Source organism: Sceloporus undulatus, chromosome 1 (genome assembly GCF_019175285.1).
Source record: "Sceloporus undulatus isolate JIND9_A2432 ecotype Alabama chromosome 1, SceUnd_v1.1, whole genome shotgun sequence".
In the NCBI taxonomy this organism is placed as follows: domain Eukaryota; kingdom Metazoa; phylum Chordata; class Lepidosauria; order Squamata; family Phrynosomatidae; genus Sceloporus; species Sceloporus undulatus.
The window spans coordinates 80447078-80465336 of record NC_056522.1 but is presented as its reverse complement, the minus strand read 5'-3'; the positions used below and the strand labels follow the sequence as shown (position 1 = coordinate 80465336).

The 18259-nt window shown below is 38.7% G+C and overlaps 1 protein-coding gene across 3 annotated transcripts in view; it reads left to right on the top strand.

Moving 5' to 3' along the window:
* Positions 1 to 18259, top strand: part of TMEM181 (transmembrane protein 181) — a 42190-nt gene that overhangs the window by 13498 nt on the left and 10433 nt on the right. For all 3 annotated transcript variants that reach the window (XM_042472122.1, XM_042472140.1, XM_042472131.1), the window contains 12 exons: positions 1472 to 1562; positions 3085 to 3215; positions 4430 to 4546; positions 7150 to 7230; positions 7796 to 7895; positions 9875 to 10005; positions 10913 to 11004; positions 11655 to 11712; positions 13368 to 13470; positions 14873 to 14924; positions 16816 to 16898; positions 17588 to 17677. In XM_042472122.1, the coding sequence (XP_042328056.1) occupies positions 1472 to 1562; positions 3085 to 3215; positions 4430 to 4546; positions 7150 to 7230; positions 7796 to 7895; positions 9875 to 10005; positions 10913 to 11004; positions 11655 to 11712; positions 13368 to 13470; positions 14873 to 14924; positions 16816 to 16898; positions 17588 to 17677 (1129 nt within the window). The remainder of the gene's footprint in view (positions 1 to 1471; positions 1563 to 3084; positions 3216 to 4429; positions 4547 to 7149; positions 7231 to 7795; positions 7896 to 9874; positions 10006 to 10912; positions 11005 to 11654; positions 11713 to 13367; positions 13471 to 14872; positions 14925 to 16815; positions 16899 to 17587; positions 17678 to 18259) is intronic.

Below are 18259 nucleotides of genomic sequence, written 5' to 3'. Positions count from 1 at the left end.
GCTGACTTTACCTAATTATTTCTAACTCCTGCAGCACTTGAGGCAAGAAGTTTGATTATAGTCTTGAGGTTGTGGAATGGACTCAGTATAATGCTTCCTCTGTGTGTGGGAAGACTGTAAACAGTCCCCCAGCCAGCTATTGCGACTCAGCAAGCTCATATCTAGACTCTCTCCATCACCTTCAGCCCATTAATAACAAAGGATGTAATAGATGCTGCCCCTCTCCCAAGCTGTAGCTCCTGTACTTCAGTCAACAGAGACAGCAAAAGTGCCATCTGGCCAGCCAGTCTGCAGGAAGCACCTGATTGGGTAGGAGGCATGTAAGGAAAAATCTTGTATATGCTTCCACAGTGTCTTTTTTATTATTAAGTTCCATGAGGCATGTGGGACCTATATAATGCATCTCTACATTTGGCTTGGCATAATTCTTTGGATAGCTGCTACCAGATTGATTATGCACCCGTTGGCCTGTCCAGCAAAGTCTGGCTGTGGAACGAATAGCCAGGTAATATACATCAAAGTGGGACAGAGCCCAAGTCTTTTAAATTCCTAACAACATCCCATTCTTCGAGGCTTAATTCTATCAAATATCCATATGTTCGTAGCACAGAACATAACAACTGTTTTCCTTTTTAAGTGGAGTACCAGTTGTTCAAAAATAAGAGATGCCTGCATCCTAATCCATACAGTTTAGCAAAATAAAGGTAAAGATGAGAGATAACAAACAGAATAATCTGTGTACGTTCTACTGTGTTGCTTGGGCATACTGCCATTTTTCATTTCTGCTTCCTGAAGCCTTTGCCCTTCCTTATGCTGATCAGATTGATTTGGCTCATTTTCAGGACTGTGTGCAAGTAAGCATAATCTCAGTTGTAGACAGGGGTCAGAATTATTCAGACTATGGGTTATATGCATTAAGGCCTAAATCCTATTGTTAGCCCCAATTGGAGTAAACCCATTTAATTAATGGGATTTACATAGATCAATGGGTCTAATCTGGTTGGGAGTACCAATAAGATCCAGGTCTAAGACTGTTCCCCCCCCCCAGCCGGTCTGTATCCCCCCAAAATCCTCTCCTGAAAAAAGATATCAGAAAGTGTGGGGTTAGCATACACTTCCTTTTCCTCCTCACACATTCTGAAACCTTACTGTGAATGTTTGAGCAGCACTTATGATTTGGCAAGGAGAGCATGTTAATGAAAATTCTGTTAGGACTGTATCAGTAAAGTGCACATTGCTCTTTAGTTGTGAGACCTTATTTAATTTGCTTCCATATTGCTAAATAAGTCTCCTTGGTCTTGAATTAAGCAATGCTTATATTATTAGCCTGTAACAGGAATGCCGTGGCCAGATTTATGAAGGGAGATCTTTTGATCGCAGACCTTAACTTGCTAATAAAATGTCAAATAACTAACACAGTAGAGTAAATTAATGTAATTTAACTTTTGCTTCCATTTTTTTCCTGTTCTAGATAAGCCAATTTAATTTAAGTTCCAAACCATTATCTACTTATAATCAACAGTTATGGCTGACATGCACAATGCAGTTGGGTCAGCCTTATGGTAAGAGTTATTTAGTTTGTTTTGTATTAGTTTGACTATACCATATAATTGTATACACATCAATCTGCACATAAATATGTTTTGTTTGTCCCATGCTTGTACAACATAGAGGTCCCTGGCCTTTGCATGATGTGTTACCTTTAGATTTCTTCCCCTCACCTCCTGGTTTTGTATCTCTGAGAAGGTAACAGAAATGGTGAGGTGGTGCCAAGCATGGCGTGGATTGCAGAGTATTACCAATGTGTTGTGCAGGTTGGGGGGAGGCTAGGCTATGTGCCCAGTCCTTTTGTCAATACAGAATGACTTCTTGCAACATCTTGCTTTGAAAATCAAACTGTAAAAAGAAGATGGCTAGGGTTGAATAGTAGATTGAATTTCACAAACAGAGGTTTGTTTGTTTTTTAAAAAATTAAAGACAAGGAAAGTTGTTCTGAAAATGAAATATCTTCCTAAGCGTCAGATGCTATCAAACTTGCATGAACTATATTGTATATACAGTTGCATGAGATGTATTGTATATACAGATGTTCTGTATATAAGGGCTTCTGCAGTAACTTTTATCAGACGGGGTAGGTGACAGCAAACTACATTACGGCTAGGGACTTGTGATAGTGTGTACAATACATAGATGTCACTATATATTTTTTATTTCATTGGGTAAATTGTTTGTACTATTTGTAAAATGGCAGTTTGAATGGCAATACTGGATCAAAGCCCCCCAGTAGGTGCATTACAGTTTCATAGATGAAACTGTGGGTGTACTTATTTATAGAATGAATTGTGGAGATAAATAAATTAGGAATATTACTTCCAAGCTTCTGATCCCCCCATTTTTTTAGAATATAAGGATGAAAAAGTAGACAACTGGAGATTAGGAACAGATGTAGTGAATAAAATGTGGAACGGTATCTACAGGAGATGAAGAAGTAGCTTGTGTAGGATATTTATCATTTCCTTACCACTTGTTCCTTTAAGCATATTTTGTTTTTATTTTTAATTTTTACCAGATGTTATCCATATGTTTCTAAACTATCCTGTTCAAGAGTGAGACTGTAAAATTTATTTCTTTAAAAAAAAGAAAAGAAAAAAGCAACCTACATTTCTCTGAATGTCACGTGTGAGAAAAACCATGCCTATATGCTAAATTTACAATTTATTTATATGGCTCTTGCTGCTGGATCTTTTTCTGGAGTGCTCATTCATTGGGCTAAACACCAGTACCTGTTCTCTTGTACCCATGTGTGAATGGAGAAGGTGCTGAAAGTAGAGGACATCTGGTACTTTTGCCAAGCCAGGGCATGTGAATTTGATGAACCACACACCTCTAGGATCATAAAAGATTTCAGAGCATAAATTGCAGCAGCTGGTTGATATCAGGTTGTCATTAATGACAACCTGATGTACTGTTTATTTTTTAGTAGAATCCATTAATTTTGAGTTGATATTCTTATGCTATCTTGTTTTCAATTTATATTTTCCAACCTGCATCTTAAAGCAATATTTTTTGTTCTTAAATTTTCAGATGACAAATGGAAAAACTTGAAAGTTGGTTTTAATATGTCAGTGACAATACGTGGTGTAACAGAGAATGCAAGCGTAAGACATTTCAACAAGGAAAAATACAACCAGACAAAGCTACTCAGCTGTGCACCAGTATGTACTTTGTGAAGTTTGTTACAGAGGCATTAAAGGAATGGGGTGTGAGCATATCTTGGTTAAGTAGAATTACTTCAAAAATATTAGCTTCTTCATGTGATACCTAAAATTCAAAACTTGTCCTTCCAGGGAGAAGTGATAGGCAAAGATTTTCCAAAAATCCTGGGAAATCATTGTCAACCAGGACTGATTACACTGTATTAGTTGGTAAAGATAGTTTTAAAAAAAGAAAAAAATGGGAAGGGGTGATATCTGAATTACTAAGTGCAAGTTCTTTAAATATGAGCATCGAAGTTCTGTTTCTGACATCTACAAACCAAAGGATGTTTAGGTTTATTGATAATCTACTCACCAGGTGTCATGTTCAGTAGTAAAGTGAAGGGAAGACAACTAATCTTCCCCTGCCCCTTCTCACTCCTATACCCTCCTGTATCCCTAAAGACCTCTGCCAGAGGCTCAGGGAGTTCTTTTGAACTGGATGGGCTGCGTCACATGGAACTGCAGGGAGAGGAACCTTGCATGACCTGGTGCTGGTACAAGATTCCTTCATACAATATTGCACAGTTTTCCACTGCTACTGCAGTTGAATGTGATATACCTCATGATATTAAGTAGGGCCCCACATCCTCTGAAGTGGGTTGTGGTGTGAGTGAGCTGCAGGGTGAATTAGAAAGACTGGTTGTGCCAGCTGTCATTTGCTCATATTGGCTGCAGCCTCAGCTATTTTTCAATCTTTAACTCAACTTTCTAGAAAGACTGAATGTTTCCAAATCAGTTTTCTTGCTGTAAATATTACATGCAACTAATAGTCCCAGGTGACCTGCTACTTTGTCTTATGCTGTGGAGCTGTGGCACCCCAGGTGTTGGACTTCAGTTTCCATAGTTCCTCATCTTGGCCATGGTGACTATGGCTGGTGGAAGTACACAGTTGCCACCAGTTTCTTATGAAAACAGAGCAGCATGCTTTAGTGAATATCAGATGGTTTTAAAGACATCTAATGCCAGAAGCAGGATGGATGTGCTCTAACTCTAGAAACTCAGACTGAACTGCATTTCCAAATGGGTTTTAGCTTGTTACTTATTCATTATGACATAGCTATGAATGTCTCAGAATTCCAGAAATATTAACTGCTGGCCAATGTGTTTTTTGTTCTTACTGTCCTTGTATTTCTTTCCCTGCCCTTCTCTGTTTCTTTATTGTGTGTTCATAGCAATGTGCTGAAATCATTGTGCTTCATCTGGGTTACCTGAACTACATTCGTTACGATATCAGTGTATCCTTTGACAATCTTCTTCCATTCTACCAGATCAAGAGTTACGACTTCACAGTAAGTGTACATATAGGGAAAGGAAACATAAAATAAAATATTAATTTGAATTACAGATTTCCATGCATAGATGTCACAGTGGTAAAAGATACAGTATTTCCCAGAAAAGAATCAGTAGCAATTTTTAGAATAGTGCTAGCATTGCTAAAATCCCAAATATCAGTTATTGTAGTACATGATGAAAAATAATCTGTTTCAGATAACTATAAAATGGCAATTTTGAATACAATTTTAGACCTCTATTTCTGAATGGAGAAAATGTCCTTTCTAGCTTTGAATATGATTAGGTAACACTGGCTGCATTCAGACTGCAGAAATAATCCAGTTTGATACCACCTAAGTGGTGTGAAACTGGGTTATTTCTGCAGTATGGATGCAGCCATTGTAAAAAATGGCAGTTGACTTGGTTCTGATCTTGAGATGACTCCAAGTAAAAAAACAACAATGGAAATGGGTCAAGACTTGCACCTGGTAGAGTTTCCCTGGCTCTGGATGGCAGCATGCAGTTGTCTCTGATCCTCACCCCATTGTCATCTCTTGTGTTGATCTCTAAGATTGGGTGACAGTACAGAATAGCATGGAGGCTGCAAGGGAGTTAGTGATAATGAGAATGGAGCCTTTTCAGTCATGAAGGAGCAAGCCTGGATCCAGTCCTTTATCTTTTTGCAGACTGTAATGTAAGGAAAGTCTCCGTTTCATGGAACAGAGCTGTCAGCGTAGGCTGGGCTTAGTTTCAAAATGTTTTATTGAATTGCAAAATGCTTTGGTTTATGAAGAATGAATTTTGGGAGCATATTGTGAGGGTGAAATGCAGAAGGACAGCCAGTCTTTAATACTGAAAGCTTTGTTTAGCAGTTGATATACATTTTTTTATTCTTCCATTTCAGTTTATATCCCACTTTTCTGTCAATGGTATTAAAGTGGTGGGTAGTATAATCTAAATAATATATTCAAAGATAAGCATAAGATAAATGAATGATGAAAATGCAAGAAAATTTTAAAAAAATCCCCCAGACTAAAAACAGCAGACAATTAACTTATGTTAAGCAGTTTAAAAAAGAAACACAAGACTTATAACCAGATGGACCAAAGCGGTACCTAAACAAGCAAATAAATAAAATATTTACATGATGAGAAGGAGACAAACAAATCTCTGAGGAAAGGGAATTCTAAGCTGAGCTGTGGACACTGATAGGGCCCTCTTGCCACTAAACATACCATATATACTCGTGTATAAATCAACCTCATGTATAAGTCGAGGGCAGTTTTTGAGGCCAAAATCATGGATTTTGATATGACCTGTGGATAAGTTGAGGGTCAAACACTGGGACATGTTACAAAAGATCTAAAGGGGGAAACAAAGTACCACTTCCCTCCTTGCATCTCCCTCTCTGAACCTCTCTCAAAGGTCATAGTATCAGCATGGAAAATGGGGAACCAAGCCTGGGCGCATGCACACAGACACACACACCCCTTTGCATCAACATTTCCAGGCTCATGGGTTGCAAAATTGGGGGCACAAACCTCTCCTTTTCCCTCTGCTCCTAACCCCAGCATTTCCAGGCTCATGACTTTCGAAATAGGGTCCAAGCCTCGGCATACTACCACTCCCTGTGTCCCTGCCCTCAGCAGCTGCTTGTTAGCTCCAGCTGCGAGGGAAGGCTGAGGGATCACACATAGATGTTTATCACACTATGCTCTTAAAGAGCTACTATTCCAGTGTGACTCCTCTAGCAGCCTCCTGTTGCATGCTGGGATTGGCAGTTTTAAGGAGCTGAACTTCTCTGCCTGAGAATTCTAAATACCCCTCCTTAAAACTGCCAGTCCCAGCATGCAACAGGAGGCAGCTAGAGGAGTCACACTGGAATAGTACCTCTTTAAGAGCTCGTCTGATAAACACCATGTACACACATGGAGAGAGAGGAGAGAGCCTGCTGGCGCCAGGGCTCAAATGAAGAGCTGGATACAGAGGAATGTGGGCACTTCTTTTATGAACTTTATCAGGAGTAATAGCCTATTGCCCTGTATATAAGTCTACCCTTGATTTTGGAGTCCATTTTGGGGCATAAATTTCTCAACTTATAGTCAAGTATATATGGTAGTTCAAAATTTGGCAGACCTAGAAGTAGAGCCTCTCCAGATGGTCTCAGTATTTGGTCAGGCAAATGGAGAGAGACCTCTGTTTAAATTTATAGACTTAATTATGTTGAAATTTGAAAGAAGCCAAAGAAATAATAAAGAGTTCATAAATCAGGGTGAGTCATTGTAGTAATATAATAATCTGAGTGTTGGACTAGAACTCTGGGAGACTGGGATTCATGTCTCTGCTTGGCATTGGAACTCCCCTGTGTGATCTTGGGCAAGTCTATTTTCTCAGCTTCAGAGGAAGACAATGGCAAACCTCTTCTGAATAAATCAGAGCATGGATTCAAACCCTGGTTTTCAGAGCCATAGTCCCACACTCAAACCATTACATCACATTGGCTCTTTTATGCATTGTTTATGTGTATATTAAGTATTTTAATGCCATCTACATTCCTGGAGAGGTAGGGGTGTGTGTGTGTGTGTGTGTGTGAATAACATGCTCACTGTTTTTCTTTCAGTGGAAAACCTATAATCCGTCCTTCTCGCAAATGGAAATCTGGTTCCGGTTTGTTTTTGTCGTTCTTACTTTCATAGTCACAGTGAGTATTGCCTCCTTAGATTATTTAAATACAAGATTTAGAGGTTGCCGGGGGGGGAGGAGTCATAGTTTGGAAGAATGTGATCGAATGGTACAAAAAGCAAGCTGTGTTCTTTTGTAACTAATCTGTATCACTATCAGAAAGTATGCTCTCCGTAAGATAGACCATTATCTCCTTTGGTTATACATGCTCTTACTTGCTTTGTTTCTTTTGCTGTGTTTGAACATCATATGCAAAGCTTGGAAGTAACAAGTCACAAATAGTAACTAGTTAGTTTATTACACTTAAATTTAAAAAGTAACATATGAAGCTAATATATTAATGTTACAAGTTGACAGTTTTGTTCACAAGGCAGTACTGTATGTAGCTCTGTGGAAGAGCAGGAATTTGTATGCTACATCTTGTCTTCATCTTACAGTCATTTGCTCTGTTCTCTGGAGTACAAGAAATCCTTTCTAACCTTGCTTTTTGATATAGCCCCTGCTGTACTCCACCTCCTTTTTTTTTCCTGGAGAGAAACAGGCACTGCATAGCCATTGACAGTTTCTCTTGTTTTCTTTTGCAGTGCCTCTTTGCACACTCGCTGCGGAAGTTCTCCATGCGTGATTGGGGAATTGAGCAGAAGTGGATGTCCATCCTTCTCCCTCTGCTGCTGCTTTATAATGGTATTTATATTAAGTACATTGTGCTATGATAGGTTTCTAGGGCTATACTTTATAAAAAAACCTTTTTAATTTGTTGATGGGATGGGTAAAAGAGAACATCAATACATACCTATTTTAATAATGGTTGCCTATACTGTGAAGCAGAATTGGATTTGCTGTGAGAATTGAAATGATCCTAGTGTAGGGAAAGGGAAAGGGAACTTGTGGTCTTTCAGATGTTTTCAACACCAGCTCCCAGAAGCCTTGGCAAGTATGGCCAATGGTAAAGAATTATTAGAAGTGGAGTTTAAAACATCTGAAGGTCAAAGTTTCAACAGCTGTGATATAATGGGAGAACTTGACAGAATCCCAGTTTTGTTTGCTACGCTAATTTAATTTTTTTCTATTCCATGTGTACATGTCCAAAACAGCTCAAGATTAAAGATTAACTATGATAAAAATAGTAAAAGGTTAAAATATGATAACATTATAGAGAACAAGTGTGTAGCTGTTGGGGGAGGACAAATTGAGGGCATTGTTCCTAAGCAATAATTATGGGGCCCCCCCCATGAAATTTTCTTTCAGCCTCCAAATTTCTAGCATTGCTATAATTTAAAGCTTCATTTGAGCAGTTAGAATGATAGTTTAAATATCCAACAAAAAGGTACAGGTAAAGTTATCAAGAAATTGCATTCACAGCAAAGATTTCTAGGTGTAAACTATTTTCAGTGTCTCACTCTCCGAAATGCTAAAAATTTGGGACTGAAGGAAGCTTCCATAGGGAGAGAATTCTTATTGGGGGCAATGCCCTCATTTTGCTCCCCTCCTGCAGCTGTACCCCTGATATCATAAACCAAGATTCTGAAAAGCAGAAACAAACAAAAACAGTCTCTGACCTAAAACCATGTGCTATCACATGATTTGTTAGAAAGGACAGTGATTCTTGATAAGGTAAAAGACAATAGGAAAAAAGGGAGACTGTCTTACAGCTGGATAGACTCAATCAAGGAAGCCACGGCCCTGAATCTGCAACACCTGAGCAGGGCTGTTGATGATAACTTAGAAATCTCTCATTCATAGTGTAGTCCTTGGTCAGAGCCGACATAACTTCAGTAAACAGTCCCACTGGTATAACACAATCATTGTATCAAGCTAAAATCTGCTTCAAAATAAATATTCTGTTTGCTGCTTCAGCCTGTCTGAGAGTGAGCCTCTTTGGGAAGAGAGTTCCCAGGGTGTGCCACTGAGAAGTCTCTGCCAAATTCCAGTCTTGTCATAGGCTTGATGGTGTGGCTTCAGGCTGCAAGATGGTGCGTAATCTCACTACTAGGGAGAAGAAGAATATTCTAGTGGTGCATCACAGAAGAGCCTTACAAATAATCAGGAACATTCAGATGTAAGTTGCCCTCCTATGCTCTGTCTGTGTGTCTCTTAGCCAGGTACTCTTTCCTTATCTCAGGTGCCTTGTCACCCAGTAGGTCACCAGTTTCCTTTGGTCTTATAGGCATCAAGGTGGTGCATTTGCCCAGGTTTTTGGTGCAGTGCGCTTTCCCCTCAATTCTCATCATTCATTAGGGTGCCCTGAACATTGGTAGAGTATTTGACGGGACGGGGAAGGCCGGAATCACCATGACAAGTGGGAAAGTTGGTTTTGTTTGTTGTTGTTACATCTTCCCAGTTTTTTGGGCTCTGTAGTTCTGAATACAAATCAGATTTCTCAATAAAGCTGACAGATGCCAAACCCTTAATCAGATTGTTACTAGGCTTGCATTAACTTTGGTTCTAACTCCAAATTTAGTAGTAGGGCTTCTGAGCACGCTACATATTACTGAATGGGAATACCTGGTAGAATGTACTGGGCATGGTACATAGAAAAGACATCTGGCCTGTCACCCATTGCATTAATTGTTCCTTGATCCTGAACTTCAAAAAGAATTAGAACTTCATCTTGAGTTACCTTTTAAGTGACTTGCAACTGTCTTGTTTCCGTTCTTTTGCAGATCCCTTTTTTCCCCTTTCATTCCTAATCAGTAGTTGGTTTCCTGGAATGCTGGATGACTTCTTCCAGTCATTGTTTCTGTGTGCTTTGCTGCTCTTCTGGCTCTGTGTCTACCATGGGATCAGAGTGCAGGTGAGGAGCGGAAAATATTTCATCACCACCTAAATTCTGTCCTCTCTCTTTTCTCTCTCTTTCTCTTTTTCCTTCTTTATTCTTTACCTCTTAAGAATAACAGAATGATCAAATAAACAAATACACATGTGATTACTTGGTGGCACCTTATTATTATTATTGTTATTATTATTATTAACCTTTATTTATAAAGCGCTGTAAATTTACACAGCGCTGTACATAGAATCTTTTTAATTGGACGGTTCCCTGCCCTCAGGCTTACAATCTAAAAAGACACGACACAGAAGGAGAAGGGAGTGGTGGTGGGGAAGGGGCCTATCTAGTAATGAATGTGAATGAGGCTTTATTTATATACCGCCATTCCTTTGATCACGGCGGTTTACAACATAGTAAAATACAGATTATAAGATAATACATATAAAATACATAGCAATACAGGAAATGATTCAATAAAACAGACAACAAAAGAACATCAAATAGCAAGTGACAATTATGCACCTTCATCAGAGAAGACAGAATTGCTTCCCTCAAAATATGGGGGGAATGCATTCTTGTTGACCTGTATTTGTGAGTTGCATTCAGATATTAGGGATACTTCTTGGCCCTTCTAGGGGAGCAGACTGGGCTACTGACTCACCATACTCTATGAGGTGGGTTTTTTAAAATCAGTAATAAACACAATGTGGAATAATTTGGAAACCTTTGTGTATATTTGCATGTATTTTGGAAGAATTTCCACAAGTTTGAGAACTATTCTCTTAGTAGTGAGAGGGTGTTTTTTAAAGGAAAGGATGACACAAGCTAGCAAAATAAATTAAGTGCATTTCACTTATATTTGGTACATTTTCACATTATAGTACATTAACTGAAGTCCATAAAACAAATGCAATATTTTTTTTTTAATTAGGGAGAAAGGAAGTGCGTAACATTCTATTTTCCTAAACTCCTTATTGTTGGTCTTCTGTGGTTGGCTTCTGTTACATTAGGAATATGGCAGACGTAAGTAATTTCCCTGTTTTCCTCTGTTTGGCAATCAGCCTTAACAAGGAGGACAATAACTTAATGCAGGAATGGGGGGCATGTAGTCGCTCCTTGTTATTGGATTGCAACTCACCATTCTTCACCACTAGCCATCCTAGCTAGAACTGATGGGAGTTGCACCTCTGTTTTTGTGACAGGCTTTGCTGTCTTTTTCTTTTATTTCTCTGTAATGTGTAGTCTCTGCTGTTAGGGAATGTGATGGGTTCATGCATGAGTTGTTGATTAATTCAAAATAGTTCTTCCTTAGCTATATTGTCTGCCCTATTAACATACGGCCAGGATGTTCCTGCAATTTATAGCAACTTACTATTGTCATTGTGTCTTTGCTTTCAGTGTTTCTAATCAAGAATGCTTCGTATAATTATTAGAAAACATTGTAAAGTTCCATAGCTTTTAGAGGCCTGAATCCTGTTATTAGTTCCAGCTAAAATCAGCACACTGAATCCGTGTAATTTACATGAGTGTTGACAAACCAAGTTACCACTGATTCAGTGGATCTGTTCTGATGAAAATGTTTGTTAAAATGTTTATATCTATACATTTATCACAAGCTTCGACACTGCATGGAAATCTGTGTATTCATGACTGTGGTGGATTGTTGTTTTTAGAGTCAATGAGCTTCATGATCCAACTTACCAGTATGGGATTGACACAAGTAACTTTCAAGTAAGTGAGTATGAAGCAATAGTTGGGGTTACATGAGAAATAATAAATACAAAAAAATTGAAGCTGTTTTCATCTTCCTTTTTGTTCTTTCAGTGACCTTGGTGCAAAACAGTTTGCTTGAAATGCCAAGTAGTAAATATAGACTTCAATTTATTCTTAAATGTATTGTATTTATATTTAATTTTCAAGAAAGGACTGACTCCTGGAGTTATACCCGCTTAATATGATCCTTGCATTCATAATTAGAAACCTAATTTGATTACAACATTTGAGATGGTTCTGAGTACAGTGCAAAGCTTAACAGTACAGTACAACAACTTGCCAGATAGGGGATAATAATAGTATTAAGAGAAAATGAAAGAGTAGGAGAAAAACATAGCTGGCTAAGTAGAATGGGAATTCAAAGATATAGCCGTGTTACTCTGTAAAATCAGTATGTAAAGAAATCTTGTAGCAACTTTGAGACTAACTGAAAGAAAGACGTTGGTGGTATGAGCTTTCCTAGATTTAAGTCTATTTCCTCAGATGCATTTTGGAATGCATCTGAGGAAGTAGACTTAAGTATATGAAAGCTCATGTCACCAACTTCTTTCTTTCAGTTAGTCCCAAAGGTGTTAACAAGATCTCTTTCTGTAGAATGAAGTATTTGAATATTGAAAGATTAAAAGAAAATTTTAAATTTATTTGCATTCAAAAGGGATCTCAGTTACATACAATAATGTTCCCGTCTAACAAAAGCAGGAAAATAAAAAAACACAAAAAAGAAGAAAATAACCACATTAGTTCTAAGTTTCTGTAAAAGCTGACCAAATGTGCACATATAAGTCCAGCTGGATTACATGCCTGGACAGCCTCTGTGCCATATTGTTGATTAAATTTTTAACAGCAAGTGGTTTGTCCATCTAAAGAAGAGTACAGTATATATACTCATGATCAAGTTGATCTCATGTATAAGTTGAGGGAAGGTTTTAGGGCCAAAATCATGGATTTTGATATGACCTGTGGATAAGTCAAGGGTAAAATTTAGGGGAGGAGAAGATTTTAACATTGGATTGAGAAGAGAAGGAAGTGGAGGGAAAGGGGGTGTTTGGTGGGCAGAGAAATCCAGAGGAGGATAGGGAGAGATGGTTTTAACATGGAATTGAGAAAGGAATCCCTCTTTCATGCACACACACACACACACACACACACAACGGGGGTGCTTTTTTAGGACCTTTCTAAGTAATATTACTGTTTTGACCCATATATAAGTTAACCCTAAATTTTAGGGTCAGTTTTTGGGCATACATTTTTCTATTTATAGTCGAGTATATACAGTAATAAATCTCGGATGTTCCTAGAGTTATTTTCATGTAGCTGTTACAATTAACTGCCCAAAAAAGTGAACTACTGTTTAAGATCTGAAAGGTCTTAAGTAATTGGATGCTGGGAATGATGGAATTTGTACTCTGCATATCTGGAGGGTACAAGGCTGCAGGAAGCTGACATTGCATTTTCTTCTTCCTAGATGTGTTGTACATGATTTCTGCAAGCAGATAACACAACTTTTAGAAATGGTGCCCTCTGTATAGTATAAAGGACTCAAGAGGAAATTTAGTGATAGCAGAATAATGTGGTGACATCAGAGTAATGTTAGTAAGATGTTCTTGTTACAGAGAATGAAAATCTTCTTCCTTGTGGTAGCAACAGTGTACATTTTGTACCTTTTGTTCCTGATCATCAGAGCCTGCTCAGAACTTCGTAACCTGCCCTATGTTGGTAAGCTGTGTTTTGTGCCTGTTACTACTTCTGTGGCATTCTTTTTCTGACTGGCTCATCTAAGGATGGAATGAAAATTTGTCAGTTTCCGATTTGGAGTCAAATGTGGAGTTCTCGACCCCTTGAGAAACTTAGGTGGGAAGAAATACAACATATTCCCAGCACATCATAAGCTGCAGTTTTTGAGAACTGTGCAAATGTTTGGGAAGCAGCACAGCTTTGAAGTAAAAAACTACACTCACAGACTGTTTTTCTTTTTATTATTATTATGTACAGAAAAATGCATAGCTTCTGAAGGAGAAAAAAAACCACCCTCATGTACACTGTATTTCTCTATATACTTCGGGAGACTAAATAAAATACAAAACTAAACTGCACACCATACTATACAAACAACTTGGTGCAACATTCAACATTGTGGCTGCAGCCTTTGTTTGCTGAAAGTTTTGCAACCCAGTTGTTACACAGCAGAAAAAGAAACTTGGACCAACTGAAGCTGAAGCCGCATGTGGTTTTTCTGTGAAACATTGCTGATTTTGCACAGTCTTGTGCAGTATTTTTGTTATGCCACAATGATGTTTTTTACAAAGAAAATAGCAGTGTTCCACAACCAAAGTATTGTGTAAAAACTACAATGTTGCACCAAAAAATAACTGCATGATTTTGTTGTGCAACATTGTTCATTATTTTTATTGTTCTTATGTTTGTTGTTACCCACCTCAATCCAATACAGGGAGAGGCGGGATACTACTACTACTACTACTAATAATAATAATAATAATAATAATAATAATAATAATGCACATTTTCATTGTGCATCATTGCTGGGTTTTTACATAGAAAAACATCAATCTTACATAATGAAAATGTTGTGCAAAATCACCTGTTGCACAAAAAATAGCCATGTGGTTTTGTTGTGCAATATTTCTGGGTTTTCAATATTTTTGTTGTACAACAACTTTGTAATGCAATATTGCTGATTTTTACAAAAAATACAGCAATGCTGCACAATAAATAAGTTACACAAAATCCAGTTATGTAGCAAGTATGCAGATAATTTTTGTTGTTCAACATTTATGTCTTTAAAAAAAAAAAATCTTGTGCAAAGCACACATGCACAGCTGCCCGAAAGCCATAATTTCCATATCAAAAGCTGTACAGTTTTCAAAGAGGGATGTCCAGTTCTCAGGAGGAGATGCGTAGCTTCCAGAAAACTAGCTATGCAGTTTCCCATGACTGCAGGGAGGGAAGGTTTCAAGTGTCTCAAAGCTATGGGAGAAAAAATGTTTTAATTATTTTTGATATCTGTTGAGATTTGAAGAAATCAACATTTAGTATCCCTAGTGAAACTTTCAGATAACTCCTCTCTCTCTCCCCCTCCCATTCTCTCCCATTCTTTCAGATCTCAGGTTGAAATTCTTAACTGCACTGACATTTGTTGTGCTTGTCTTTAGGTAAGATCGTGCTTCCTTGGGGGGAAAATATCATAAAGCTGGCTGCAAGTGTGAAAGATGATAAATGTGACCCATAATGTGGTACTAGACCTTTTTTTTAGGCCAATCAAAATGTACAAAAATCTTGATGTGCCTTTCCTCAACCAAAGGTCTTTCAGCAGCAGTGGTGTTCTAAAAATGATGCAGGGAAGGAGGTGGGGAGTGACAATGTTAAGCTGATGTAGTCCACAATCTTTTCTTCAGATGGTGTGAGAGGAAAGGTGTGTCAATGGTAAAATGGGCTCCAAAGGCCACAACCCCAGTGGTACTGGGATTATTGGGAACATTATTGGGAAGATAGAGCCATACATTTGGGGTTTAATTTCATAATAAAAAAGTATTATAGATGTAGAACAGGGGTAGGCAACCTGCGGGCTGGATGCGGCCCGGCAAGGCCTTGGGACCGGCCCCCGCCCTGTCCTGCCGCCGATTGCAGCCGGAGCCTTTGGCCTCTCACACAAGGGTGTGGGGCCTTTGGCCTATCAGTAGGAGGCGGGCAAGGGGGGGCAAGCAGCGGGCAAGGGGGGCAATTCTCTATAGAAGCCTCAGAAATATGCATTTATATTAACATTTTTTAAAAAATCAGCAAATTTTTTCGCGTGTCCTCCATTTTTATAAAGAAGTGCCCTCCATTTGAAAATTTTGTCCTGCATTTGTCCCGGTTTATTTATTTATTTCATTTTTTAAAAAAATTATTTAATTATTTATTTTTTGGCTTCGGCCCCCCAGTTGTCTGAGGGACAGCAACCCGGCCCCCGGCTCAAAAAGGTTGCCTACCCCTGATGTAGAATATGTTGTACCAAATTGTAGGCTGCAATTCACTATAATGCTTCACATTTCTGGCAAAACAAACTTTAGGATTGGCATCCTGTTGGTGGCATGTGTGTGTGTAAATTAACCCTAATTATGCATATGTTTACTTTTGATCGCTGTGGAACTTGGTAGTCCCTTCTTCCTTTACATAGTGACAGACCAGCCGTCAGATCTACTATATTATCACCCCCCGTTGGTCATTTGTTTGGAGTAGAGTTAGTGGGATTACAGGAGCCTCTGACTATATTCCTATAACCATGTACAAAATGATTATCTCAGCTGCTGACCCTGCTAGGGGACCACAGCAAGTCTTGTGGATAACATAATCATTTTGTGTCTGGCTAGATATTCTTGTAATACAGCTAGATATTCTTGTGATACTTCTCCCCCCTCTGCCCCCCCAACTGCTCTCCTCCTGCTATTCATTGCTTTGGGTGGTGGACTTTTGTGGCTATATGGTAGGTCCAGGGAGTGGGAAAAGGCTTTGTGTAGTTCCTCATGCAGAACTACTATGCTATGCTGATCCATGCAGGATTGTAGTGTAACTCTTAAAATAGCAGTTTACCTAATTTTTGCTCCTACATATCAGTCCCTGCTATTGCTAGTGTAAGAGAAACAGAATTGGGCTGGTGAAGCTTAGCAATAGCAATCACTAGTACATTTCTATACTGCTTATCAGTGCATTTAAGCACACCCAGCCTAAGCGGTTTACAATGTGTTTTTTGTGTAGGACCTTGGAAAGTTGCTATTGGTCAGTGCTAGGACCTATGGTCTGACCTTACATATACATCAGGTCTCTGTGTATGAAAAATAATGTCAAAAATATTTAAAATATTTTTTAAGGTTTATATACCGGAAGCTATTTCAAGGCACAGAACACATATATCACCTAACTAGCAAAAATAAGTCAGGAAAAGAGGAAACAAAATAAAATGTAACAGATAACTTCACTATTTGCTGAAATGTGTTTTTGATTTGAAAAATAATTATGGAGTGTAGAGTGACCCTTTATTTCTCCTCATTCCTTCCCCTCTTACAGCATTACCATACTTTATTTGCGTTTTGGATCACAAGTTCTACAGGACAACTTTGTGACTGAACTCTCAACTCATTATCATAATTATATCCTTTCTGACATCCTGTTTCTGAGGTGCTTCAATCAAATTGTATATGTGGGGACAAGATAAGGGGTTAATACTCTGCATTTTCATTTATAAATTCCATAGTCAATTCTATCTAGAGCTTGTGTTTTCATCTCTGCGTACACAGAATCTCATGCAAAATATCAGTTCAGGTTGTTACAATAGTATGGATCTTGATAATGTAAGAGAAACTTTAAAGTGGACATGGGATGAAAAATCAATCCAAGAACTGACATGTCAAAGAGATTTGAAACTAGAAATGTGCTCTGAATATGCTGTGAATTGAAAATTCTCAAGGAGCTTATTGGTTGAGGCGAGACTTTGAGGAAGGAACTTCCAGTGCCTAAGTGCAGTCACTGAAAAGGCCTTCTTCTCCCATCCCAACCAAGGCAATACAGATTTGCAGGAGGAGTCATGATGGAAACTCTTGTAGAATATATTTGTAAACAGGTGGACTCATATGTTTGTATAGGTTAGGGAAACTTTGTAAATCAGTTTTCATTTTCAGGGTAGACAATAGGTAAGCTATAATGTTCAAAAGAGAACTACTGTTCTGAATGGGCCCATGCAGTAACTAGAGTCATTTTTTTCCTTAAACTTGGAGAATGCCATTTGATTGGGGGAAGGGTCAGAAGTAAAATATGCTGTGATATCCTTGACCCTTATCACCTGCAGAGTTCTTATCATTTTATGGCTTATTGAACTTCTATCTCTACACTTTAGCCTTTGTGTATTCGCCATCAAAAAATGCCCTGTATGGTAAGTTAATCTCAGTTCGTTCTTGCCAGATTCTGTTTGTTGTGAAAATTGGTGCACCATTGTGGGAAATACCACCCCATCAATCTTGATGTACAGTCAAGTACATTTATCAAGAAATCTATGCCCCAAAATGGACCCCAAAATCATGGGTAGACTTATATACGGGGCAATGTTAATGCTGATTATAAATTTCCTGAAAGAAGTGCCCACCTTCCTCTGTAGCCAGGGATCTTGTAACAGCTCCCCGTTTGCGTCCCCGGCTCGCTCTCCTCTCTCTCTCTCTCTCTCCATGTGTGTGTGTTATCCCTCAGCCTTCCCGCTCAGCCAAACCTAACAAGCAGCTGCTGAGGCCAGGGACAGAGAGAGTGAGTATGCCCAGGCTTGGACCCCGTTTTGCAAGCCATGAGTCTGGAAATCCTGTGTGAAGAGAAGAGAGAGAGAGAGAGAGAGAGAGAGAGAGAGAGAGAGAGAGATCTGTCCCCCCCCCCTTTGCAAGCCATAAGCCTTGGGAATCCTGGGTAAAGAGAAGGGGGGGAATCCTAGGTAAAGAGAAGAGAGAGGGAGGAATTTCTACCCCCCCCC